At 42.0% G+C, this 26662-nt stretch overlaps 1 protein-coding gene across 3 annotated transcripts in view; it reads left to right on the top strand.

The window, feature by feature from the left end:
* Positions 1-6044, top strand: part of LOC140210971 (inositol hexakisphosphate kinase 2-like) — a 33847-nt gene extending 27803 nt beyond the window's left edge. For all 3 annotated transcript variants that reach the window (XM_072280282.1, XM_072280283.1, XM_072280284.1), the window contains 4 exons: positions 1802-2024; positions 2841-3001; positions 3981-4156; positions 5273-6044. In XM_072280282.1, coding sequence (XP_072136383.1) covers positions 1802-2024; positions 2841-3001; positions 3981-4156; positions 5273-5761 — 1049 coding nt within the window. In that variant the 3' untranslated portion in view covers positions 5762-6044. The remainder of the gene's footprint in view (positions 1-1801; positions 2025-2840; positions 3002-3980; positions 4157-5272) is intronic.
* Positions 6045-26662: the final 20618 nt, after the last annotated feature.

Genomic DNA, 26662 nt, shown 5'->3' with positions numbered 1-26662 from the left:
TTATGGTTTTTTAAAAATGAATTGTAAATGAAACCGCTGGAGCTTTTCTCTCTCTAACGATTTCAGTAGGCTTTAGCAGGCTTTTTAAAGTTGAGGTAAAAGCTGGAAAAGCAGCAGTCTGCCGTCTTTCATCTAGAACAGGACCGACTGGAACAACTAGCTCCACCAGGGTGTGTGAGTCGGCCAGTTCCATTGTAGGCTGTAGTTGGGGAAGTTCCTAGTACAGTAAGTGACAACATCTGGATGTTGCAATCTCATGCAGTTTTAATTTAAGAGGAAAGAAAGTAATGTTCACAAATTTTAGAGGAAATATGTTCACAGATTAGTTTATGTTCATATTTGGCACAGTAAATTAATATTAGGTTAAGTTTAGTTCTGGAACGTGGTTAATAGTATTTTACCTTAACAGTAATTATGTTAATCATAACACTCATCAGAATGCTTTGATGTGAAAGATGAAGATGTATATTTTTAGAAAGACATACGGCTTTAACTTTGCAGTGAATAATGTTTTTTTAACGATAACAGCATTTTTTTAGCAACTGCTTAAGTTTTGCAATAATTTAATGTGTAAAATGTGCTTAATGTGAATCTAGGGATGTCTTGTGTTATGCTTTGGCAGAAGGTGGGACTTCGCTCCATGTTTGTTTTCCAGGATAAAGCCCTAGTCCTTGTCCATGCTTCCCTTAGTTAACCCTGCCTGTCTGAGGGACAACCTGGGTTCCGCCAATCCCCGGTTAGGTCCATTCTTGATGTTTACTCCAATGGTCAGCTACTAAAGGCTCTGAACTGCGGGTTCCTTCATCCAGAATGCTCTGTCTGGCAGTCGTGCAGGATGACAAAGACCCATTCAGACTGCTGTTGGAATGCTCAAAAAAAAAGAGACAATGTTATGATTGAAGCAGCAGTCAAACAACAGCTGAACCAAATTCTTTAACTCATTGAGCCAAACCAAAGACTGGCCTCAGATTTACTAACAGGCCTCTTCAATGAACTTGCAAAGAAGCCTGCACAGATCATTGACTGTGGGGATTTGGTGGTACAGTTTCACTACTTCTAAAATGAAATGCAGGACAGTAAATGGAAAAATAAATAATTGCTAACCTTTTTAATAATTGCAATGTAATACATTTTTTCACTCAATTTTGTAATTGTATGTTGAGTTACAGGGTTTGTATAGGGGATTATGTGCTGTTTTGTCTGTCTCGTAAATGCAGTTCGCCCAAGTTTGACAAGATTTTACAGGATTCTGTATTCACTGTTGTCAAAATGTTGCAGCAAGCTTTGTATTCACTATTCTGCAGCAGCCTCTTACTATTTGGCTTTATGATGTGCATTGCTGTGCTCTGTTCCATAATTGGAAAGCTGTGGTTCATTGGCCTCCAAGATTTGGATGAAGTAGTATTTTTCATGTTGCTCTATTGCATACATTTATTCAATAAATTGCACAAAAATAACCAATTCCAATAAACAACTTCCTCAAGTCTATTCGTCTCTCTTGTTTTATTGACTCCTATTTTATTACATGCTGATGTATGTGCAGTGTTTGGGGTGGGTGTCTATAAACTGGAAGTTTATATTTTTCCAGGTTACGAAGATGTCTGTCTAGTTTTTGCTTTGATATTTGTTAGGTTGAGAGACGGCGCAACTGCATTAAAAAACTGAAGGCTTGGGTAAGCAAACAGGCTGTTTTGTTGTTGCTGTTACTCTGTACAATCAAGTGACTAATTTAGCTGCTAAGGTTTTTAATTGCTGATTTCCGCCCATCTGACAACTGTTGGCTTCTCTGTTCTTCTTGTAGGTGTTGTTTCTGTAAGCTTTGAGGAAGATGAAGAAGGAAATCTGTGCTTAATCGCCTACCCATTAACGGGGGACCAAGCCGATTTGGAAAATGTAGATAACTCAGAATGTGAACCTAAAAATAAGCTAATAAAATGGAGTAATAAGAAACCCGTATTACTAGAAAACGATAATTACAGCAAAGAACGGGTCAGGCAACACAGGAAAGAAGATAAAATGAAAAGGTTGGTTTAATTAGCAGTTCACTGTCATTTAATTTTACCATAGTGGAGTGGTTAGCCTAATGCTTTTACAGCTCAGCGTGTCGGAGATCAGTTCCAGCGCCATCTGTAAAGAGTTTGTACATTCTCTCTGTTTGACCGACTGGATTTCCTCTGGGTGCTCTGGTTTCTCCAACAGTTAGTGGGTTAATTGGTCATTGTAAATTGTCCTGTGAATAGGTTAGGGTTAAATAGATGGGTCGCTGGGTGGTGCGACTCATTGGGCTGAAAGGGTCTTTCCCATCCTGTATCTATAAATGAAATAAATTTAATTCAATTAAAATGTATTATTTTTAATTGTGGGGTTTTATCTCTTTAGTCCTTGTATGAGCAATAAACAGAAAATCTGTCGTTTTACAAAGAATGAAGTTTTTAGAAAACCCATGTATTTATTTATTTAATTTTGATTCTTTGAGTTAGACTAGAACAGCATGTCTGTTTTTGCTGGATCTTGTGAGTTGTGTTAGAAACTATTTCCAGATGAACAAGTCGTGTCTTAGTTCCTCAGCGCAAGTTTTTCTTTGAATATTTAAGCTGAACAAACTGGTCGTTATTTTTCTCATTGTCATCTGATTCATTTATTAAAAATGCAATGCTTTGACTTCTACTTTTCTCCAATACAATTGTAATTTGAATTTGGTTTTGCATAGAAAAATATTTTTGCTTAAGTAAATGAGTAACATTTTGAACAAGAGAGCCTTGAAATCCTTGATATTTTTAATTTTTCCACCTCTGTTAAGTTGACACTGAATTTAACAGTCATATTGTTTTGTTTTTTAGTCATAAACTAGATGAGGAATTTGAATCAAAGAAGTCAGAGGTGTTGTTTTATAGTATTGAAAAGAAGTCTGGGAAGGTAAAGCATAACCCTTGGAGCATGAAGTGTCACCAGCAACAGTTGAAGCGTATGAAGGATAATGCTAAACACAGAAACCAATACAGTATCCTTTTCATCATTGTAGGATAAGGACCAAGTGCACTCTTGCATCTTTCTCGTGTGTATGGGTATACACGGTGTGTATCTGTGCGAGTGTGCTCTTTATTATTTCCTTTTTCTCCTCGGTCCCTCATTTTAGGAATTTCATTTGGAGATTCAACATGACATAGTCGTGCACTGCTTTTTTCATTTGCAAGGCTGACATTAATTTCATTACTTTACAGTATACATGGATGTTAAATTCCTTTTCTGAAAAATGTTTGAAGTTTTTTTTCACATCAATCATGTGCATTCTTAATAAAGCCAGGTATTTAAATTGGGGCGAGGTTAATTGGGAGGTATTAAATCAGTTGGCTGCAGTAAGGGAATAAAACTACTTTGCTGTGATACTCCACTATAGTCTCCCTGCCTTCAATTACTGGGAAGCTAATAGAGAAGCAATATCCTTTTAAAATATTTTTCCTTCCCCTCTGTTCATCACCATTCCTTAGTTCCCTAAAAATTATTCTATATATCCAAACCCAAAATAAAGCAATCTTGCTTGTTGGGGTTAACTCTATCTGCTAATGCTCTACCCAACTTAGCTGATCTGCTGTAGACTTACACGAATTTTCTTGCCATCAACTTTGCAAATTTGTATTATCTGCAAATTTATTAAGCGTTAATTCTTAGGCAGGGTAGGAAGAGCTTCCAGATAAAAGTTAAGGAAATAGAACATTTTATTTTCTAGATAGGATTTAAATGATTTTGATTGCTTAGTAAATTAAACTGCATTTTCTCAGTATTTTACCTATGTGGAACTAGTGTATGTTTATGAAATTGGAGTATTGTCAGTTTGCTTAAACTTAGTACAACGAAAGACTAATTTAATTATGCTTAAACCATAACAATCTCCCTATTATAGTTGGAAATTCAACACAGCTCTAAGTAAATTTTAACTAACTGTCCTGAAAATTTGTGTATAGCCTTAACATCATTGTCAGAATTTATTTTACTGGAGAATTTAACCTCCCGGTATGAAGTTCCATGTGTTCTGGACTTAAAAATGGGAACACGCCAGCATGGAGATGATGCTTCTGAGGAAAAGAAAGCTAATCAAATCCGTAAATGTCAGCAAAGCACTTCAGCTGTTATTGGTGTCCGAGTCTGTGGAATGCAGGTATGTATACTGAATGCCATACCTGATCTGTATACTAAAAGGAGTAGGTGGGGGAGTAAGGAGATTTTGTGATGTAGATAGCTACATTGCTGAAAGCAGGAGATGATCAGAAAGGAGGACTTGCAGCTTCTTTTCAATCATTTCTGGTAGCATGGGATTCCCTTTCACATATTGATAGCCCCTGTGAGAACCTAGGTCTTAATCCATTGCCAACTACTCCAAATAATTAGGTTTGATCTGTGCTTTTAAGTTTGAATATTGTAGCACAATTATGAAACTCAATTTATCAACATTGACAGAAATCTGGTATCCCTTTTAAAACCGCCCAGTGAAACAATTGAATGACCAGCCAGTTAATGTGTTTGTGCATTTCTCGATCTTGTACAAGAGAAAAATTAATTTGTGTGAAATGTTTTGGAAATGTATTCAATTGCACAGTGTCGCTGGTTTCTCAAACACACTCATTTTGTGAACAGCTTACTTAAAAACTGCAACTGAGTTTTAGTTCTAGTACTCGTGTTCAATTCAACCAGGAACCTTGTTTCTTTAAGAAGATTCATGCTGCCTTTTAAAGATAGATTGCATTCTTTCAGCAAAGTACTTGGTTTTAATTTGTTGAAAGGATAGAATGTTAACAACATGCTGTCGAAATTGATAGTAACAGCTTTAAGGTCTGTTTGACATGTAATGTTGGGTCTCTGTACTCTATTCTCTTAATGTAACTAAAATATGTATATTGTGCGGTTGCGGAATTTGAGATCAGAAATAATTTTAACCAGGCAATCACTGCATTCTTCCTTTGGACTCTAGTCCTATTAATTACGGAATGGGTCATTGTATTGTAGTTCAAGAAGCCTAATTGACATCTTAGCTAAAGACACATTGTAACCATAATAAACAGAGATCTGCTATATTTGAATTGATTGGCATTGCACCTGTCAAAAGCATGGATAGTGGTGTTCAAGTATTTGTACCTTTCTAAAACTGGTTTAGATCCCAGAATGTAAGTTTTCCTCAGGAGTTGATTATTCTGTTTGAAACTTTTTCTCAAATTGTCTTTTTAAAAGCCAATAATTAGTAAGTCATTAATATGCATTATCTTTATTTCCTCTTTAGGTCTATCAGCTGGACTCTGGCCAACTTATGTTTATGAACAAATATCATGGAAGGAAACTTTCTGTACAAGGATTTAAAGATGCACTTTACCAATATTTTAATAATGGAAAGTACTTACGCAGGGACCTTTTTGAACCTGTTCTTAAAAAACTGTCTGAACTCAAATCTGTATTAGAAAAGCGGGAGTCCTATCGTTTCTATTCTAGTTCCCTGCTTATCATTTATGATGGCAAAGAATCAACGTTGGATTCTGATTCTGAATACTCAGACCTTTCTGAAGAATCAGCCGATGAGTGTGCAGGCGCTTATGCTTACTCGAACTCTGCCGGGAGCATGGTTGATGTCCGCATGATAGACTTTGCTCATATGACTTGCAAGTATTTTGGTGAAGACAGTGTAGTCCATGAAGGGCAGGACACTGGCTATATTTTTGGACTTCAAAATTTAATAACTATTATTAAAGAAATAAGAGATGACAATAATGAATAAAGTAGAAAAGGGTAATGCAGCTGTTGTGAATGGTTTTTATTGTAGTCAGAATATCAACTGATCCGTTTCTTGGTCTTGACATTCGTGGACCCAGTGTGGTGGGTACTCGTCAGTAGAAGACAGACGGAATGGGCATTTCCTACGGTGGTGCTTGAGGAAAGCATTTACAGATATCTATTTATTTTAAATATTTCATGAACATTCCATACTATTTGCAATGTCAAATACCTCTGTGTTCCTGTGCGTAACTTCATAAATAAAAATTTTGTTTTGTGGTACATAATGTGGTTTGTTATTATTTTAACTGATCTTAATAGGTCACACTGAAATTGATACCCTCAATGGTTACTTAAATTGGTCAGTTAGATTATTATTGTCCCATGTACTGAGGTACAGTGGAAACAGTTTTGTGCACAATAGACAGTGAAGGGAAAACAACGCAAAATAAGGTAGTGCAGAGAGACAGTAAGGTGAAAGGCCATAATAAAGTGGATCGTGAGGTCAAGAGTCCATATTGGTGTACTATGGGACTGTTTAATAGTGTTATAACAGTGGGATAGAAGCTGACCTTGAGTTTGGAGTTACATCTTTCAAGATTTTGTATCTTCTAATTGAGGAGGGGGTGGGTGGGAATAGAGAAGAGTTGAGCAAATGTTATTGTGAGTTGGCTTCATCCATTCCAGGCTAACATCCTGACTTGGGAATGTGAATTTCAAATTCTTGTCACACATATTTACGTGCATAACAACATCAAAACCAATGTCAAGCAATGTTATTGATGCAGCTGTTTCCAGCAGACTTGTGCTGCTTTCATATTTGGTTCCAGATATGTGTGGCTCACCCCAACTGAGAACAAAGACAAGTTTTGTTAAGGGTGTAAGAAAGAACATCTTTCTTTTCAGAATTGAAACTGCATTTTGGATAGATTGTTTCAACATTGATGATAAGATAACCATCTTGCCACTATACTCAATGTAAAGCCTCGCTGAGGCACATTCTCTTCTTTATCTCCTGAGACTTCTCCAATGGTTGAATTTGTTTCCACAATTGGTGAGAGGAGACAGAATGAACGGCATCATGGTAGCATAGCAGTCGTAATGCTGTTAGAGTGCCAGAAAGCTGTGTTCAATTCCTGCTTCTGTCTGTAAGAAGTTTATATATTCTCCCCGTGACCGTGTGGGTTTCCTCCAGGTGCTCCTGTTTCCTCCCAACATTCCAAAGATGTGTGGGTTGGTAGTTTAATTGGTCTCATCAGTGTAGTTAGGTAGCACATCCTCGATGGGCCAGAAGGGCCTTTCAGTATGCTGTATCGCTGAATGAGTACAGAATCATTGTGGATTTGACTTGCTGAATCTACAAATGTATAATTTTGTGTTTTCCATTATCTGACATGTATCGTTGCCACAGTTGCCTATTGTGCACTTTGCTATGTGGCTCCGTGACTTCATTTTTGTTCAGCAGTGCATAGTATTGAAGTTCTTTTTTTAACATCTGGTTACACTTTTGAAGTGTTTTCGCATTTAATGATCTCTGGAATTGACATTTTTTTTGCTGTAAACACCAACTTCCCTTTCCATAACTGGTGATTAATTCTCATTGGGGAAATTGAAGTTTTGTAAAGGAATGAAGAGAAATTGTAGTTCTGGTATGATCACACTCAAATAATAATGATTCCACAAAGTCCTTTTATCTTCTTGATCCCAGTGTATTCCAACAGAAGAATTAGTTTGGATAAAATTGCAGTAAATGTAATACTTTTGATTTTAAATTTGGTAATGCTGAATTTAACATATCTATATAGAGTCATAGAATGCTACTGCACAGAAACGTGCCCTTTGGCCCATTTAGTCTGTGCTTAGTTAGTAACCTGCGTAGCCACATTCACACTAATCTTTGAGTGAAGATGTACCTCCTCAGGTTCCCCTTAAATATTTCACCTTTCATCCTTAACCCTTGACCTCTAGTTCTAGTCTACCTTACCTCAGTGGAAAAAGCTTATTTCTACTTACCCTCCTGTCCCATGATCCTCTCATATCCCTTTTGCCAATCACCTGTCTAGCTCTTGGCTCCATCCCTCCCCCTCCTGTCTTCTCCTATCATTTCGGATCTCTCCCTCCCTCTCCCACTTTCAAATCTCTTACTAGCTCTTCTTTCAGTTAGTCCTGTTGGAGGGTTTCAGCCCGAAACGTCGACTGTACCTCTTCCTATAGATGCTGCCTGGCCTGCTGCGTTCACCAGCAACTTTTGTGTGTTGCTCTACTTACCCTATCTGTACCCCTCATGATCTTGTATACCTCTATCAAGTCTCCCTTCAATTTTCTACATACTAGAGAATAAAGCCCTAATCTATTCAATCTGTCCCTATAATTATGGTCCTCAGGTACCAGCAACATAGTTAATGCTACACACAAAGGTGGACAAACAACCAATCTTCAAAAGAAGACAAACTATGGAAATACAAAAATAGTAAATAGTACCGAGAACATGAATTTTAGAGTCCTTGAAATTGGGTTCATAGGTCATGGAATCAGTTCAGTGTTGAGGTGAGTGAAGTTATCCACAATGGTGCTGGAGTCTGATGGTTGAAGGGTAATAACCTCCTGAGCTTGGTGGTGTTGGAACTGAGGCTCCTGTACCACTTCCTCGATGATAGTGGTGAGAAGAGAGCATGGCCTGGATACCCAGACCTCAGAGAGGCCTTTGATGGATGCTGCTTTCTTATGGCAGTGCTTCTTGTAAATATGCCCAGTGGTGCAGAGGTCCTCCAATTATTGTATGCTTTTCCGTTCTTGGGCATTGATGTTTCCATAACTGGCTGTGGTAACTACACCACAGCTTGTTGCATACTATTCCTGGAGAGTATATATATAACAGGCTGAGATTGCTTGTTTTCTAAAGGAATCAATATTTTTAATGTTCGCCTGAACCCGCACACAGGTTTCATCTAACTATTTGGCTGAAACAGCGTACAATTTGCTTGATAGGGCATTGACATATGGATTTGTATTCTTGCATTTCTCACATTTCTAAACTACAACCAAGGACCAGAAATAGTAAGGTGAACACCATTTACTGAGCTAAACCTGTGGCTCAAACTTATGTACCTTTAAATAGAAAACAAAATCCTTGGATACTGCTTGTACCAGTTTAGCAATCCCTTTTCTGGCCTTAAATCATAAACAAAAGATTCTGCAAATGCTAGAAATCCAGAGTAACACACAGAAATGTTGGAGGAACTCAGCAGGCCAGGCAGCATCTGGGGAGGGGAATAGGTAGGTGACATTTTTGGCTAAGATTTTTCATCAGGTTTTGACTTGCTGAGTTCCTCCAGCATTTTGTGTGTGTTTCTTTTTCTGGGTTTAAAAGATCTAAAAAATTACACCCAACTTCATTTTCATTTTAAATTTTTTTTATTATTATTGAAAATTGAAAAAAAATCAAGTCAACATGTCAATATGTACAATAAGAATTAAGTTATCAAATAACTGATTAACAAAGCTAAACAATATATCAATAATAAAAAAAACAAAATGTTGAAACTTTTTTTTGGAAAATGAAAGGAGTAAAAAAGAACCCCTACTAACAAAAAAAAGGAAAAAAAAAAACAATGGGAGCACAACCCTGGCCCCTGGAGCTATACGCCATACAAGCTTCCATAAAAGAAAAACATCAATCTGCCAACCAAATCCATTTAAACAAGAATCAGAAGGGCACCATCTTAATTAACTCAAATCAAATGATAGTAGCGGGCAAAAGAACCCCACCTTTTCTCAAAGTCAAATCAAGGATCAAAAGTTGGACTTCTGATCTTCTCCAAACTAAGACATAACATCACCTGAGAGAACCATTGTATGAAAGTGGGAGCAGAGGCATCTTTCCATTTTAATAAAATAGCCCTTCTGGCCAATAATGTGACAAATGCAATGACATGTTGGTCTGATGTAGAAGTACCATGAATATATTGAGGGATTATACCAAACAAAACTCAATTTATTAGGTTGTAAATTAATTTTTAAAGCTTTAGAAATTGTAGAGAAAATAGATTTCCAAAACTGTTTCAATACAGAACACGTCCAAAACATATGTGTCAATACATACACCCAACTTCTATATCCTTTTTTAAATAAAGTAGGGCAATATTATAGATAAATTCTGACACCCAAGGTTCAATCTGCTGTTCTACAGTAGAACATGTACATTTCATAGATTGTTGTAAGTTCATTTTAAAATTTGCATTTCAAAAAATGCAGCACATTTTCATGTACATCCTCAAGCTAGTGCAACAGTTTCTGATAACTAATGTACAAATTTCTGGCTGCAACCAAAGTCTTCAGAACTGGAGGTTCTGCACAATGTTTAAAATGAAGCGATTAATTTAAAATGGCATTGAGATGCTCCATTGCGAGTTCCCGTGAGTGTTTGAATGGAGCAGTTTATTTCAAATTAGAGTGCTCTATTTCCAGATGCCCAATTTTCCAGGGTTAATGGCATAAATTTCCCAGGTCAACATTTATCTGTCAATCAGCATCCAGAACAACACGCACGATATAACCTGATCTACATCTTAATGCTGTTTGTGTGTGATGTCAGATGTGTTTACCAGCATCAACCACATTGTCTATTCTAACGAAGGCAGCAAAGAACATTTAAATATAGGTCTTCCTTCAGTTCTATAATAATGGAACTGGAAAAAGTATGAGCAATTATGAGTGCTTATTGAATATTGGAAGTCCGAGATAGAGTGGAATTGGAGAGATTGTTTCCAGCAGTGTGAGAGTCCAGGACCAGAGTGCACAGCCTATTCACTATTTCTGACCCTCTCATATTTCACTGAAATCTCTCTTCAGCCTCTTTGATTCAACGAAACCTGAGAATAGTAATTTTATTTCATCAAACTTAAAGATCCATTGAGACTCTGATGTAACTACTGCATTTAGGACAATAAGACATAGGGGAAGAATTAGACCATTCGACCATTGATCTTCTCCACCATCTCATCATGTTGATCCATTTCCCTCTCCAGCCCAATCTCCAGCCTTCTCACCATATCCCTTCATGCCCTGACTAATCAAGGATCTATCAAACCCTGCCTCGTATTTACCCAATGATGTAGCGTCTACTGCCGCCTGTGGCAACAAATTCCACAGATTCACCACTCTCTGGCTAAAGAAAGTCCTCCTCATCTCTGTTCTAAATGGATGTCCCTCTAATTTGAGACTGTGCCCTCTGATCCCAAACTCCCTCATCAAAGAAAACATGCTTTCCATATCCATTCTATCTTGGCCTTTCAACATTCAATAGGTTTCAATGAGCTCCCCTCCTCATGCTTCTAAATTCCAGTGGGTACATGCCCAGAGCCATCAATAACTGCTCATATGATAATCCTTAATTAAGGGGCTCAAAACTGCTCACAATACTGCAAATGAGGTCTCACCAGTGCCTTAAAGCTTCAGCATTACTACAGTGCAGTGACCAGAATTGTACAGATCTATTCTAGCTGGTGTTTCACATAGTTTTACATAGAACATAGAACATAGAATAGTACAGCACAGTACAGGCCCTTTGGCCCACAATGTTCTGCCTACCCTCAAACCCTGCCTCCCATATAAGCCCCACCTTAAGTTCCTCTATATACCTGTCTAGTAGTCTCTTAAACTTCACTAGTGTATCTACTTCCACCACTGACTCAGGCAGTGCATTCCACACACCAACTACTCTCTGAGTAAAAAACCTTCCTCTAATATCCCCCTTGAACTTCCCACCCCTTACCTTAAAACCATGTCCTCTTGTATTGAGCAGTGGTGCCCTGGGGAAGAGGCGCTGGCTATCCACTCTATCTATTCCTCTTATTATCTTGTACACCTCTATCATGTCTCCTCTCATCCTCCTTCTCTCCAAAGTGTAAAGCCCTAGCTCCCTTAATCTCTGATCATAATGCATACTTTCTAAACCAGGCAGCATCCTGGTAAATCTCCTCTGTACCCTTTCCAATGCTTCCACATCCTTCCTATATTGAGGTGACCAGAACTGGACACAGTACTCCAACTGTAGCCTAACCAGGGTTTTATAGAGCTGCATCATTACATCGCGACTCAAACTCTATCCCTCGACTTATGAAAGTTAGCACCCCATAAGCTTTCTTAACTACCCTATCTACCTGTGAGGCAACTTTCAGGGATCTGTGGACATGTACCCCCAGATCCCTCTGCTCCTCCACACTACCAAGTATCCTGCCATTTACTTTGTACTCTGCCTTGGAGTTTGTCCTTCCAAAATGTACCACCTCACACTTCTCCGGGTTGAACTCCATCTGCCACTTCTCAGCCCACTTCTGCATCCTATCAATGTCTCTCTGCAATCTTTGACAACCCTCTACACTATCTACAACACCACCAACCTTTGTGTCGTCTGCAAACTTGCCAACCCACCCTTCTACCCCCACATCCAGGTCGTTAATAAAAATCAGCATGATCTTCCTGCAGTTTTTCTGCCTTCTTGACTTTAATATGAAAGCAATATATCAGAAGTACTTAACAGGCCAGGCAGCATCTGTAGAGAAAGAAATGGAGTTAACAGTTCAGGTCAAAGACTAAGCTGGGGAAGAGGGAAAACAGCGTGCACATAAAAGCGATGGAGAAACTCAGCAGGTCAGGCAGTATTTATGGAAACGAATATTCCCATCCATAGATGCTACCTGGCCTGCTGAGTTCCTGCAGCGTTTCACGTGTGTTGCTCATGATTTCCACGACCTGCAGAACCTCTGGTGTTTAAGAGCAAAATCAGTTTAGTTCCCATCCACGTACCACAGATGTGATTTGGCATTTTCATTGACAACTATAAATTGTCTCAAATGTCCAGATAAGACCATAAGATATAGGAGCAGAACTAAGCCACTTGGCCAGTCGAGTCTGCTCTGACATTTCATTGTGGCTGATCCATTTTCTCTCTCAGCCCCAATCTCCTACCTTCTCTCTGTTCCCTTCACACCTTGACTAATCAAGAATCTATCAATCTCTGCCTTAAATATACCCAATGACTTGGCCTCCACAGCCGCTTATGTTTAAGTAGAAGTAGATCAGTAAAGTTGGAGGACTGTCAAGAGAATTAAATGTGATTGGTGTAGGATTAAAGTAAATGAGTGGTTGATAGTTATGGACTCAGAGGGTCAAAGGGAATGTTCTGTTGTGTGAGATTAAATGTGCAAAATACTCAGAATAAGTGAAAAGAATCTAGTGCTTTCCTGGTGTACAGTTATCAAATTTAACTGACGTTTTGATGACAAACTCTGCCATCTTCATCAGGAATGATGCCTGGGCATGTCTATTCCAATTGTATTTATACCCCTGTCATCTGTCCCTCCTGATTGGTTAGTCCTCATCCAATCGGGTTTCCGCTGTCCCACCTTATTTACAATGGAATTCCAATTCTTACTTAGAGCTTAGTCTTTGTTAAAATTCTTTTTCTCCTGTTATATTTCAATGGCTTCCTTCACTGGGCGGTCCCAAAAGCCATTGGCACGGCACAGTAGTTTTGTGCTGTCTAAGTCAATCCTACGCCCATTACGAATACAATGTTCTGCTACCGCCAATTTATCCGGGTAATCCAAACGAATACACCTCCTGTGCTCCTTGATGCGGGTTTCCACCATGCGGCCCGTCTGGCTGATGTATGCTGCTCCGCATTCACAAGGAATCCTGTAAACACCAGCCTTCCTGGGTCCCAGGTCATCTTTGACCTGCATAAGCCGTGATTTGACCTTCCTGTGTTTGCGGATGGTATTAATCCAGTATTTCTTCAGGATCCTGGTGATCCTTCCAGAAATCATGGAAACATAGGGAAGACAGGCGGTAGGGATGGGTTCCTCCTCATTGTTAGGTTTCCTCGTTTTTTTCTGTTGGCCCTTTTAACAGTCCGATTGATTTCCTTCACCTTGTAGCTATTCTGTAGGAGCGTCTTGCATAATCCTCTTATTTCCTCAAGGAAACTCTGAGTCTGAAATAGTCATAACATGGTTAATCAAAGTAAAAAGAATTGCTCTATGTTGGGAGGCGTGATGGTAGCTGTTGTCGTTGAGGTATAAGTCCGTGTGAGTGAGTTTCTGTCACATTAGAATGTCCAGGAACAGGAGGCAACCATTCCTCTGCATTTCCATCGTAAGTCGAATGTTCGGATGTATGCTGATCAGATGGTTGTGGAACTCTTGGAGTGCCTGGAGTCCATGAGGCCGCACTATGAAGGTGTCATTGATGTATCTGAAGAAGCATTTGGGGTGTAAGGGTGATGAACTCAGAGCCCTCTCCTCAAAGTCCTCCTTGTAGAAATTAGCAACAGCCAGTGACAAGGGTGGTCCCATGGAAAATCCATGGGAAAATAGCAGAGTCTGTCATCAAAACATTGGTTTAAATCAATACCTGTACCTGGTTGGGTTTATTTCAGAATAAGGTTTATTATCACTGTCTTATATAAGACCATAAGATATCGGAGAAGAAGCAGGCTATTTGGTCCATCGAGTCTGCTCCACCATTCAATCATGGGCTGATCCAATTCTTCCAGTCATCCCCACTCCCCTGACTTCTCCCCATACTCTTTGATGCCTTGGCTAATCAAGAACCTATCTATCTCTGCCTTAAATGCACCCAATGACTTTGCCTCCACAGCCACTCATGGCAACAAATTCCACAGATTTACCACCCTCTGACTAAAGTAATTTCTCCGCGTCTCAGTTCTAAATGGACGTCCTTCAATCCTGAAGTTGTGCCCTCTTGTCCTAGACTCCCCTACCGTGAAAAATACTATGCCATATCTAATCTGTTCAGGCCTTTTAACATTCAGAATGTTTCTATGAGATCCCCCCTCATTCTCCTGAACTCCAGGAAATACAGCCCAAGAGCAGACGTCCCTCATACGGTAACCCTTTCATTCCTGGAATCATTCTCGTGAATCTTCTCTGAACCCTCTCCAATGTCAGTATATCCTTTCTAAAATAAGGAGCCCAGAACTGCACACAATACTCCAAGTGTGGTCTCACGAGTGCCTGACAGAGCCTCAACATCACATCCCTGCTCTTATATTCTATACCTCTAGAAATGAATGCCAACATTGCATTCGCCTTCTTCACCCCTGATTCAGCCTGGAGGTTAACCTTTAGGGTATCCTGCACAAGGACTCCCAAGTCCCTTTGCATCTCTGCATTTTGAATTCTCTCCCCATTGTTCATAGTCTCAGTTGAGGACTTTGGTCTACAAGATACAAAACAGGAAAAGAACCTACCAAAGTTTTGTTGAAATTGTCAACAAATTTGATATCCACCTTTAAAACAAAGTCCAAATTCCTTAGTTGGTTGATTTAGATTAATGGGAAGACTGCATTATACTGTTGTATGCTCTCCTGATTCGAAAGATTGGGAAACTTGTGTTTCACTCCAGAGGTCTGAGCAAACAAAAAATCTAGGCTGTCACGTCAGTGGTAGTACTGAGGGAGCTCCACTTTTGGCACTGAAATTAGTTTGCTCCCAGTCCAATATTTTTATATATTATCATTATAAAATTAATTAGATCATCGCTCCCCGTGTGTTCTCATAATTCTCATGTCCAGTTTAATTTCTCAGCATCAGTCCGAACACTGGATCCCTGCATATTGTCTGTAATGTTATTGCAGGAAAAGTTTTGCCTTGTACCTGTGCTTGTGCACATGACAATAAACTTAAGACTTGAACATGCATGGAATAAAGAAACATTCAAATAGCATTCACATTTTCATGGTCTACTTCAGCACAGTTCAAATAATCCACAAAGCTGTCATTAATACTGCAAGCCTCTTGAGATTGCTACAAACTTTGATCGTCACTTCCATCTTCTAGTTTGTATTGGAGCCCACTATGGAAACTAATACCTTCCCTTGCTATGATATGATTGAGTAACGTGTGCTTGTAATCATCCTAACTAGCTCTCTTCTCTTTTTTTTTGTTAATGCTGGAGGAACTCAGCAGGGCAGCATAGAGAGGAATAAAGAGTCGACGTTTGTGGACAAAACTCTCCATCAGGACACAGGGTAGCCAAGGCTGGGTTTGACCATCACATAATTGACAACTGTCCAAGCATCAAAGCCCAGGTCACAGTCAAGTAAATACCCTGCTGGAAACAAGGGTACAAGGCTGTAAGTCTAGGCTGAAATCCACTTCCATAGAGACATGAAGGATTGCAGGACTCGATGGGCCAAAGGGTCTAATTCTGCTCCTATTTGAGAGGGAGGAGAAGATGGCGGCACGACGGAGCGCGCGCAGCTCTCCGGTGAAATGATATCGTATTTGTAAGTAGGATGCCGTGCACAATTCTGATTTGATGGAGACAGACGTGAGAAGCAGAGGAACATCTGGAGAAACTTCTGAAATGCCCGGTTTGCTGCCGCTGCTACTGTGCGATCGAAAATCTCCGGAGGGAAGGCCCCAAATCCTCGGCTTTGCCTATTGCCTGTTGCCAGGGCCAGGGTTGAAGCGTTCGGATAGAGATGGTGCTCGGTGCTCGGTGTCGGAGGGCTGATCGGAGGCTCAAAGTTTTCGGACGACTCAGAGTCGGACTGTGGTCGGGCATGGAGGGAGAGTTTTCTTCCTTCTCCCGTCTGCATGAGATGTGGGACTTTCGAGAGACTCTGAACTTTTTTACTGTGACCATGGCCTATTCTTCATCAAGTTATGGTATCGTCGCACTGTTGTAACTATACGTTATAATTATGTGGTTTTTGTTAGTTTTTCAGTCTTGGTCTGTCTTGTGTTTCTGTGATATCACACCAGAGGAATATTGTATCATTTCTTAATGCATGCATTACTAAATGACAATAAAAGAGGACTGCGAGTGTCCTCATAATCTAATATCTTATGGATGATAGACAGTGGTGGACTTTAATTGTTATCCCTAAGTCAGTTTATCTAGTTGCATGACATTGCTGGTTGTAGGAGCTTGTGGTACACAACCTGGCCACCAGGTTTTGATTATTACTTGGAACACAGAACATTATGGCACGGTACAGACACTTTGGCACACAACATTGTGTTGACCCTTAAACCTCCATTGAGATGATCTAACCCTCCCCTCCAAGTAGACCTCCACTTTTCTATCACCCATGTGCCTACAACCTACGGACTCGCTTTCAAGGACTCTTCATCTCATGCTCTCGATACGTATTGCTTATTTATTATCGTTACTTTTTCTTTCTTTTTGTGTTTGCAGAGTTTGTTGTCCTTTGCACACTGGTTGACCTGCTGGTGCAGTCTTTTGTTGATTCTATTATGGTTATTGGATTTATTGAGTATGCCAACAGGAAAAAGAATCTCAGGATTGTATATGGTGACATAGATGTACTTTGATAATAAATTTACTTTGAATGAAGAGTTTCTTAAATGACTCTAATGTATTACCTCTGACACCACCCCTGGCAGGGTGTCACTCACATCCACTGCTCCCTGTGTAAAGAACTTACCTCTGATGTCCCCTCTGTGCTTTCCTCCAATCACTTTACTTCATAATGCTATCCCATGGGATGGGGCAGCACGGTAGAGCATCAGCTCGCGAAGTGTCTGCGACCCAGGTTCAATTCCTGCTGCTGTCCGTAACATTTTACCCATGAGTGCGTGTTTCTCCTCCAGGTGCTCTGGTTTCTTCCCACATTCCAAAGAGATGCAGGTCAATTGATCACAAAGGTATAATTGGAGATCGCAGGTTTTTGGGGCCAGAAGGGCCTGTTGCTGTGCTGTATCTCTAAATAATGAGGGGACGAGAAGATGGCAGCACGACGCAGCGTGCGGCCGCTCCAAAATGATATCGTATTTGTTAAGTAGGTACCGTGCACAATCCTGATTTGATGGAGATGGACGTGAGAAGCACGGAGGAACATATGGAGAAACTACTGAAATGTCTGCTTCGCTGCCGCTGCTACTGTGCGATCGAGAATCTCCGGAGGGGAAGGCCCCGAATCCTCGGCTTTGCCTATTGCCTGTTGCCGGGGCCGGGGTTGAAGTGTTCAGCAGAGATGGTGCTCGGTGTTGGAGAGCTGGTCGGAGGCTCGAAGTTTTCGGACGGACTCAGAGTCGGCCTGTGGTCAGGTGCTTCCAGGGTGCTGCATCGGCAAGTTTGCGGCGCTGGAAGCTCATGGCAGGGAGAGTTTTTCTTCCTTCTACCGTCTGCGTGAGATGATGGGACTTTCGAGAGACTTTGAGACTCTTTTTTACCGTGCCCATGGTCTGTTCTTCATCAAATTATGGTATTGTTTGCACTGTTGTATCTATATGTTATAATTATGTGGTTTTGCCAGTTCTTTTAGTCTTGGTTTGTCTTGTGTTTCTGTGATATTATTTCTTAATGCATGCATTACTAAATGACGATAAAAGAGGACTGTGGGTCTTCATAATCTAATCTAAGTAATTAAAACATAACTACAGCTAAGGAGATATGGAGGTTGTTAGGCTTCACATCAACTACAATCTCACTGAGAGGCACGACAGGCTTGAGGGACTGAGTGCCTCCCTCTTGTTCCTGTTCTCAGTTGAAGCACGATTCTTTGAAATGGATGCACAGACAATTTCAAGGCTTTTGTAGTGAAGTAGTCAGCAGTGGAGGAAGTATTCTGAGTCAGAAATGGACAGGGTTTCGCCCTGCAGCGCACGCATAGCTGTTAGCGCAGTGCTTTACCTATCAGCATTCAATTCCCGCCGCTGCCTATAAGGAGTTTGTACCTTCTCCCGGTGACTGTGTGGGTCCCTCCCGGCATTCCAAAGATGTACAGGTTAGGGTTACTGAGTTGTAGGCCTGCTACGTTGGATCCGGAAGCATGGAGACACTTGTGGGATGCCCAGCACGATCCGAGCTGATTTGACACAAATGACTCATTTCACTGTACGTTTTGACATACCTGTGACATATAATGCCGACCTTTTATCTTCCTTTCAATAGCCCAGTAGGTATAATACCGACAATCAGCAGGTCGAGCAGCATCTGAGGAAGGAATTGCCGACGTTCCGGGTGGAAACCTTACGTCAGGACTGAGGGTGGACAGCGGAGATGACTGGTGTAAAGGGGGGCAGGGAGTGAGTGGCGGAACGGGATGCCGAGGTGAGTGGGGCGTAAGATGACGGGCAGATTGCCACAAGGTGTGGGGATTGGTGGGGCAAGTTGGGGGGGGTGGGTAGTGACAGTGAATAACATGGTGGCGGACAAAGAGAGAAAGGAAAGAAGTTGAGAAGCAGATGGAGCAGGGTAGGGAAGCTGGGAGTGTGAAGTTGTCCGGTGGGAGAGGAACAGGAACACTTTTGCTGGATTCTGATAGGTAAGGAAGGTAATAATGGGAATCATTTCTCATATTCCGTCTGGGTAGCCTCCAACCTGATGGCATGAACGTTGATTTCCCCAACTTCCAGTAATTTCTTCCCAACTCCCCTTCTCTCTTTTTCCATTCCCCATTCTGGGTCTCCTCTTACATCCTCAGCTTCCTATCACCCGTTCCTCCTTCCCTTTCTCCCATGGTCCATTCTCCTCTCCCGTCGGGTTCCTTCTTCTTCAGCCCTTTACCTTCTCCCCCGATCAGCTCCCAGCTTCCTACTTCAACCCCCCCCCAACTCATCGTCTTTCCCCCTCACCTGGTCTGACTTCTCACCTGGTCTGACCCCTCACCTGGTCTGACCTCTCACCTGGTCTGACCCCTCACCTGCCGGCTTGTACTCCTTCCCCTCCCCTCCACCTTCTTAATCAGACCTCCTCCCCTTCCCTTCCAGTCCTGATGAAGGGAATCAGCCTGAAACATCGACTGTTCATTTATCTCCCATTGATGCTGCCTGACCTGCTGAGTTCTTCCAGCATTTTTTGTGTGTGTTGCTCTGCATTTCCAGCGTAAGCAGAATCTCTTCTTTTTTTCGTGATAACGCGAATGCTTAGGGGAGAGGTGAACGGCAGATAAAAGTGGAACCATTTGGGGAGGGGGAGAAAGCCTATGGGTGAACAGTCTGTGTGGTGCTGGATGGAACAGAGACGGGGGATCAAGAGTTTCAAAGGTACAATTAATGTCAGAGAAATGTACACAATATACATCCTGAAATGCTTTTTCTTCACAAACATCCACGAAAACAGAAGAGTTCCCCAAAGAATGAACTACAGTTAAATGTTAGAACCCCAAAGTACCCCCCCCACAAGTTCCCTTCCCTCCCGCGCGTAAGTGGCAGCGAGCAGCAATCCCCCTGCCCCCCCGGCAAAAAAAAAGCATTGGCACCCGCCACCGAGCACTCAAGCGTGAACAAAGCAACAGCAAAGACACAGACTTGCCGAGGCTGGTCTACATTGTTCACCCGGTATTCGACATACCACAGGCTCTCTCTCTTGCTCACTAGTAAGGGAGATTAGATTATTTAGATTTAGATTATGAGAACACTCAGTCCTCTTTTATTGTCATTTAGAAATGCATACATGAATTAAGAAATGATATAATGTTTCTCCGGCGTGATATCACAGAAAACAAGACAGACCAAAGACTAACACTGCAGTGCAAAGCAATATCATAATTTGATGAAGAACAGTCCATAGGCACAGTAAAAAAAATAGTCTCAAAGTCCCGAGTCAATCGACTCCCGAGTCCCCGATACAGGCGGCAAAAGGGAGAAACTCCCTGTCATAAACCTCCAGGCACCGTCAACTTGCCGATACCTTGGAAGCAGCCGACCACAGCCAACCCTGAGTCCACGGGAGAAAGGGGTGTCTCCATTTTCACAGCGAGAGGGGAGACATAACTCAGTTTATGATGTTAGAAGTCCGTTGCGTCGCTCTTTTCGATCTCTGTGCCCAAAGATCTCAGGTCTCTGGGCACACAGCTGTAGATCTTCCGACTCCCTCAACAACACACGGGTCTCCTGCCATCACACTGACTTTCCACCCGCACGTCTCCAGGGCCCCGAGATCCTCCGCCTCCAAAGCTGAGCTGAACTGTCAGGCTGAGCCCTTGGCGTGCCGAACAATGGCCAGTTGTGAAACCCCAAGAGTGGGTCCCATTCCGGCAAAGAACCGTAGATGGAACGGGGAGGGGGGGCGGATAGTGATGAGGTGCTGGACAGAGTGGTTGGTTGTGTAATGCTGAATGGAATAGCTTAGAAAGTTGCAGATTTGACTCCGAACTTCACTGAGTTTAGTTGCTCACAGACATTTCTTTGCAGCAGTATAATACTATTTATATTTGTGATAGAGGAACCTAATGTCTATGTTGGGAATTCCCAGCAAACAGTCTGCTCTGACAGAGGATCTGACAGTTCTAAAAAAAGTATAATTTCCAGTCACAGCAGTTGGATGAGTAATGGGCTGAGGCAGATTATAAATTGGAAAAAAACCCTCAGATTTAACAAATGGAAAAACCCCAGTGATATCTGTGCCTGGGAGGGCATTGCAGGTTTTTACCAAGAACTGGAAAGGGAGCGGGTGCATGGCTTGGAGAAAAAACACTGATTGGACAGTAAAGAGTTGGAACAGGCGTGATTGTCTGAATGGTTTTACTAAATATGAATAGGATTAGATTTGTGGGTCAAACGGCTTGTCAACACCCACTGCCAAGAGTGACAGAGAGCTGAGCAGTCCCTATTCCAGCAAACCCAAGTGAGGAGGCAAATAACTTTAAAATGAATCTCCAGATTACCGAAGTTCAGAATAAATGCATCAGCAAAGTACATATATATCACTTTCAGATTAATCTTCTTGCAGGAATTTACAGTGGGACAAAGAAGTGCAATACACAAAGACTGACGAACCACCAATGTGCAAAACAAGACAAACTATATAAATACAAATAAAAGCAAACAAACAAATAATACTGAGAACACAAGCTGAGTTGTAAAGTCTTTGGAAGTGAGTCTATAGTTTGTACCGTTCCCCTTCCCCTTTTCCCTCCCTCACGTTATCCCCTTGCCTGCCCATGGCCTCCTGCTGGTGACCTTCCCTCCTTTTCTTTCTTCCATGGCCTTCTGTCCTGTTCTATCAGACTTCCCCTTCTTCGGCCCCATGATCTCTTTCACCAATCAACTTCCCAGCTCCCTGCTTCATCCCTCTCCCTCCAGGTTTCACCTACCACCTCGTGCTTCTCTTTCCCCTGTCCCTGCCTTGTAAATCTACTCCTTTTTCCCCTCCAGTCCTGTCGAAAGGTCTCGGCCCAAAATGTCAACGGTATCCTCTTCCACTGATGCTGCCTGGCCTGCTGAGTTCCTCCAGCAGTTTCTGTGTGTCGCTTGGATTTCCAGCACCTGCACATCTTCTCTTGTTTGCCATAGGTTGTGGAATCAGTTCATAATTGAGGTGGGCAAAGCTACCCACGCTGGTTCAAGAACCTGATGGCTGAAGGGTAATAATTTCTCCTGAGCCAGGTGGTGTGAGTCCGAAGACTCCTGTACCTCCTTTCCGATGACAGCAAGGAGAAGAGAGCATCGCCCTGGAGGGTGGCCGTCCTTGATGATAGAAGCTGCTTTCTTGTGACAGCACTTCTTGTAGATGTGCTCAGTGGTGGCGATGGCTTACTCTCTGATGGACTGGACCGCATCCATCACTTTCTGTGGGCTTTTCCATTCCTGGGCATTGGCGTTTCCATACCAGGCCGCCATGAAACCAGGATTCATCTGAGGAAGTTTGTCAAAGTTTTAGATAACATGTCAAATTGAACGTGGGCATGCAGGTACAGCAGGCAGTGAAAGAAGTGAATGGTATGCTGGCATTCATAGCAAGAGGATTCCAGTACAGGAGCAGGGAGGTTCTACTGCAGTTGTACAAGGCCTTGGTGAGACCACACCTGGAGTACTGTGTGCAGTTTTGGTCCCCTGATCTGAGGAAAGACATTCTTGCCATAGAGGGAGTACAAAGAAGGTTCACCAGATTGATTCCTGGGATGGCAGGACTTTCATATAATGAAAGACTGGATCGGTTGGGCTTATACTCGCTGGAATTTAGAAGATTGAGGGGGGATCTGATTGAAACGTGTAAAATTCTAAAGGGATTGGACAGGCTAGATGCAGGAAGATTGTTCCCAATGTTGGGGAAGTCCAGAATGAGGGGTCACTGTTTGAGGATAAAGGGGAAGCATTTAGGACCGAGATGAGGAAAAACTTCTTCACACAAAGAGTGGTGAATCTGCAGAATTCTCTACCACAGGAGACAGTTGAGGCCAGTTCATTGGCTATATTTAAGAGGGAGTTAGATATGGCCCTTGTGACTAAAGGGATCAGGGGGTATGGAGAGAAGGCAGGTACAGGGTTCTGAGTTGGATGATCAGCCATGATCGTACTGAGTGGCGGTGCAGGCTCGAAGGGCCGAATGGCCTACTCTTGCACCTATTTTCTATGTTTCTATGTGCAAGTTGCTAAGAAAGTAGAGGCATTTTCCTTGAAGAACGAGCAAACAATATTCTCTCTCTACTGCTGACCAACTAATTTTCAGCTTAAACTGATTTCCTGTAGACTTCTGTCATTATCGGGGCAAACATTTTGGCTCATTATTCCTCCTGACAAGCAACCCCATGGCATGTGCTGTAAAATATCACACAAGGATTGCCAATCCTTTAAATCAGGTCAATTATTAACTCAAATTAAAACGATGAACACAAGAGATTCTGCAGATGCTGGAAATCCTGAGCAACACACACAGAATGCTGGAGGAACTCAGTAGGTCAGGCTGCGTCTATGGAGAGGAAAGAACAGTCGGCGTTTCAGGCCGAGCCCCTTCAACAGGACGGGAAAGGAAGCGGGAGAAAGCCAGGTTATATTTCATTTGGATTTTCAGGAGATTTGGTATGTCACCAAAGACACTCTCAAGTTTCTATAGATGTTCTGTGGAGAGCATTCCACCTGGCTGCGTCTGGTACGGGGGAGGAGGAGGACATCAAAACAAGCTGCAGAGAGTTGTAAACTCGATCAGCTCCATCATGGACACTAGCCCCTGTAGTGTCCACGATATCTTCAAGAAGTGATGCCTCAAAAAGGCAGTGTCTATCGTTAAGGGACCCCACCACCCAGGCCATGCCTTGTTCTCATTGCTACCACCAGGGAGGAGGTACAGAAGCCTGAAGGCACGCAGTCAATGATTCAGGAACAGCTTCTTCCCCTCTGCCATCTCATTCCTAAATAGGCATTGAACCAATGAAAACTTCCTCACTACTTTTTTTTTACTCTTTTTGCATTATTTATTTAATGATATTAAGGTTTGCCCATCGTCATTGATGAAGACCTCGACACCATTATGATGGTGTTGAGACTAGCGCGTGATTTGGATTTAAGTGAGGGAGAGTTGCGCAGCGTCAGCCTCACTCTCTCTTCCCAATTCCCATCTGGATCCAGTGTCAAGACAAGAGTCGGGACGGCTGGAGATGGGACTAGGTGCAGTGGATGACCAGGACATCTTCTGTGTCTTGTACTCTACACGTTCCACGACGCTTGCAGAGACCGCCTTCTTGACCGTTGGACCTTCCATTGGTCTTGTCCGCTCAATCGGCCGGAGTCTGTCTTCATATGCTGGGATAGACAACTCCCTATCTCACCGAGGGTTTGAGACCTGTCGGCTACCCTCACCTGGTTTAGCCGGCTTGTCAAAGTCTTTGCCCAGGGAATGGCCACTGTCACATGCAAACAGCTACGGGGAGCCACAGGTGAGAGCTGAGTGCCAGGTGGGGACCAAAGGTGGACTAACCACCTCGAAAAGGACGCGACATGTGCCCCCACCAGAGGTGCTACCCCTCCCTGATGCCCCATACACCCCATTTATTTAATATATATATACTTACTATAATTCACAGGGTTTTTTCTCTGTTATTATGTATTGCATTGTACTGCTGCTGCAAAAACAACAAATTCCACAACATAACCCGGTGATATTAAACCTGATTCTGATTGTGAAAAAGTAAGTGGAGGGAGAGGAGGGGAGGGAGTACAAGCTGGTAGGTGTGAGGGTGTGAGGGAAGTTGTGTGGGTGGGAGAGGGGAGATGAAGTTAGAAGCTGAGAGGTGATTGGTGAAAGAGGTAAAGGGCTGAAGAAGGACAATAGACAATAGACAATAGGTGCAGGAGTAGGCCATTCGGCCCTTTGAGCCAGCACTGCCATTCACTGTGATCATGGCTGATCATCTACAATCAGTATCCATTTCCTGCCTTATCCGCATAACCTTTGATTCCGCTATCTTTAAGAGCTCTATCCTTCTCTTTCTTGAAAGCATCCAAAGACTTGGCCTCCACAGCCTTCTGGGGCAGAGGATTCCATATATCCAGCACTCTTTGGGTGAAAAAGTTTTTCCTCAACTCAAGGAGGAAACTTTTTTCCTCGAGGAGTAAGTTGATAGGATAGGAAAAATTGATGCCATTGGAAAAATAGATTAAAATGATGAAGCATTTTCATGAGATGCCATTTTAATGTTTGTGCAATTGGGTCAGACATTTTGAGAAGCATTTGCCATTTGAAAACTTGCAGGACCGTACTTTTATAAGCTATACGGACAGTGATACCAGTCTGGCTTGTAGAACTGTCAAAGCTTCATTTACTATTTCAGGCCTCTGGAATTGTAAGCTCGCGAAGAATCCCTCGCTGCAAGGATGTGTTATGTTTTTAAAATTGATCTCATCTTCTTAACTGAACCTGAGTATTGTTTTCTAGAGTCATGGAACACTACAGTGAAGAAACAGGCCCTTCAGCCCATCTAGTCCATGCCGAATCACTAATCTGCCTAGTCCCATTGAACTGCTCCGGGACCATAGCCCTCCATTAAACTTCCATCTGTGTATCTATCCAAATTTCTTTTAAGTGTTGAAATTCACCCTGTGTGCACCACTTGGGCTTGCAACTCATTTCATACTCTCACCACCCTCCGAGTGAAGAAGTTCCTCCTCAGGTTCGCCTTAAACATTTCACCTTTCACTCTTGATCCATGACCTCTAGTTATAGTCTCACTCAACTTCAGTAGAAAAAGTCTGCTTACATTTACCCTATCTATACCCCACAATTGTGTATACCTCTATCAAATCTCCCCTCAGTTTACTATGTTCTAGGAATAAAACCCAAACCTATTCAGCCCTATCTTATAACTCAGGTAACCCAGCAACATCCTTGTAAAATTTCTCTGCACCCTTTCAGTCTTATTTACATCTTTCCTGCAGGTAGGTGACCAAAACTGCACACAATACTCCAAATTAGTCCTCACCAACATCTTATACAATTTTAACATAACATCCCAACTCTTGTACTCAATACACTGAGGCCTCAATACCTCTCGAAAACCAAGTTCCCTAAACCTGTTATCCTTGCCTTTTATTCTGATAGAAGCATATAAAATCTGTACTCTCAAAATTTCACTTTTAAAGACCTCATATTTTACCAAGTACACCTTTGCCAGAAATCAACCTGTCCCAATCCACGCTTTCCAGAACCTTTCTGATACCATCAAAATTGGCCTTTCTCTAATTTAGAATCTCAACCCGGGAGCCAGACCTATCATTTTCCATAGTTACCTTGTAACTGCTTGTAATTACTGTTGATTTGGGAGTTCCAGCATATATGGTCAGTGGCCACTTTATTATGTTTGTGGTCTTCTGCTGCTGTAGCCCATCCACTTCAAAGTTTGACGTGTTGCACATTCAAAGATGCTGTTCTGCACACTCCTGTTGTAACATGTGGTTATCTGAGTTACTGTCAGCTTGAATCAGTCCAACCATTCTCCTCTGACCTCTCTCATTAACAAGGCATTTTTACCAACTGTGTGAAAATCTCAGGATATCAGCAGTTTCTGAGATACTCAAACCACCCCATCTGGCACCACAAATCATTCCACAGTCAAAGTCACCTAGATCACTTTTCAACACCATTCTGATGTTTGGTCTGAACAACAAATGAACCTCTTGACCATGCCTGCATG

This window comes from Mobula birostris, chromosome 16, assembly GCF_030028105.1.
Source record: "Mobula birostris isolate sMobBir1 chromosome 16, sMobBir1.hap1, whole genome shotgun sequence".
In the NCBI taxonomy this organism is placed as follows: Eukaryota; Metazoa; Chordata; class Chondrichthyes; order Myliobatiformes; family Myliobatidae; genus Mobula; species Mobula birostris.
Note: the sequence above shows the minus strand (reverse complement) of the source record. Positions and strands in the feature narration are given on the sequence as shown.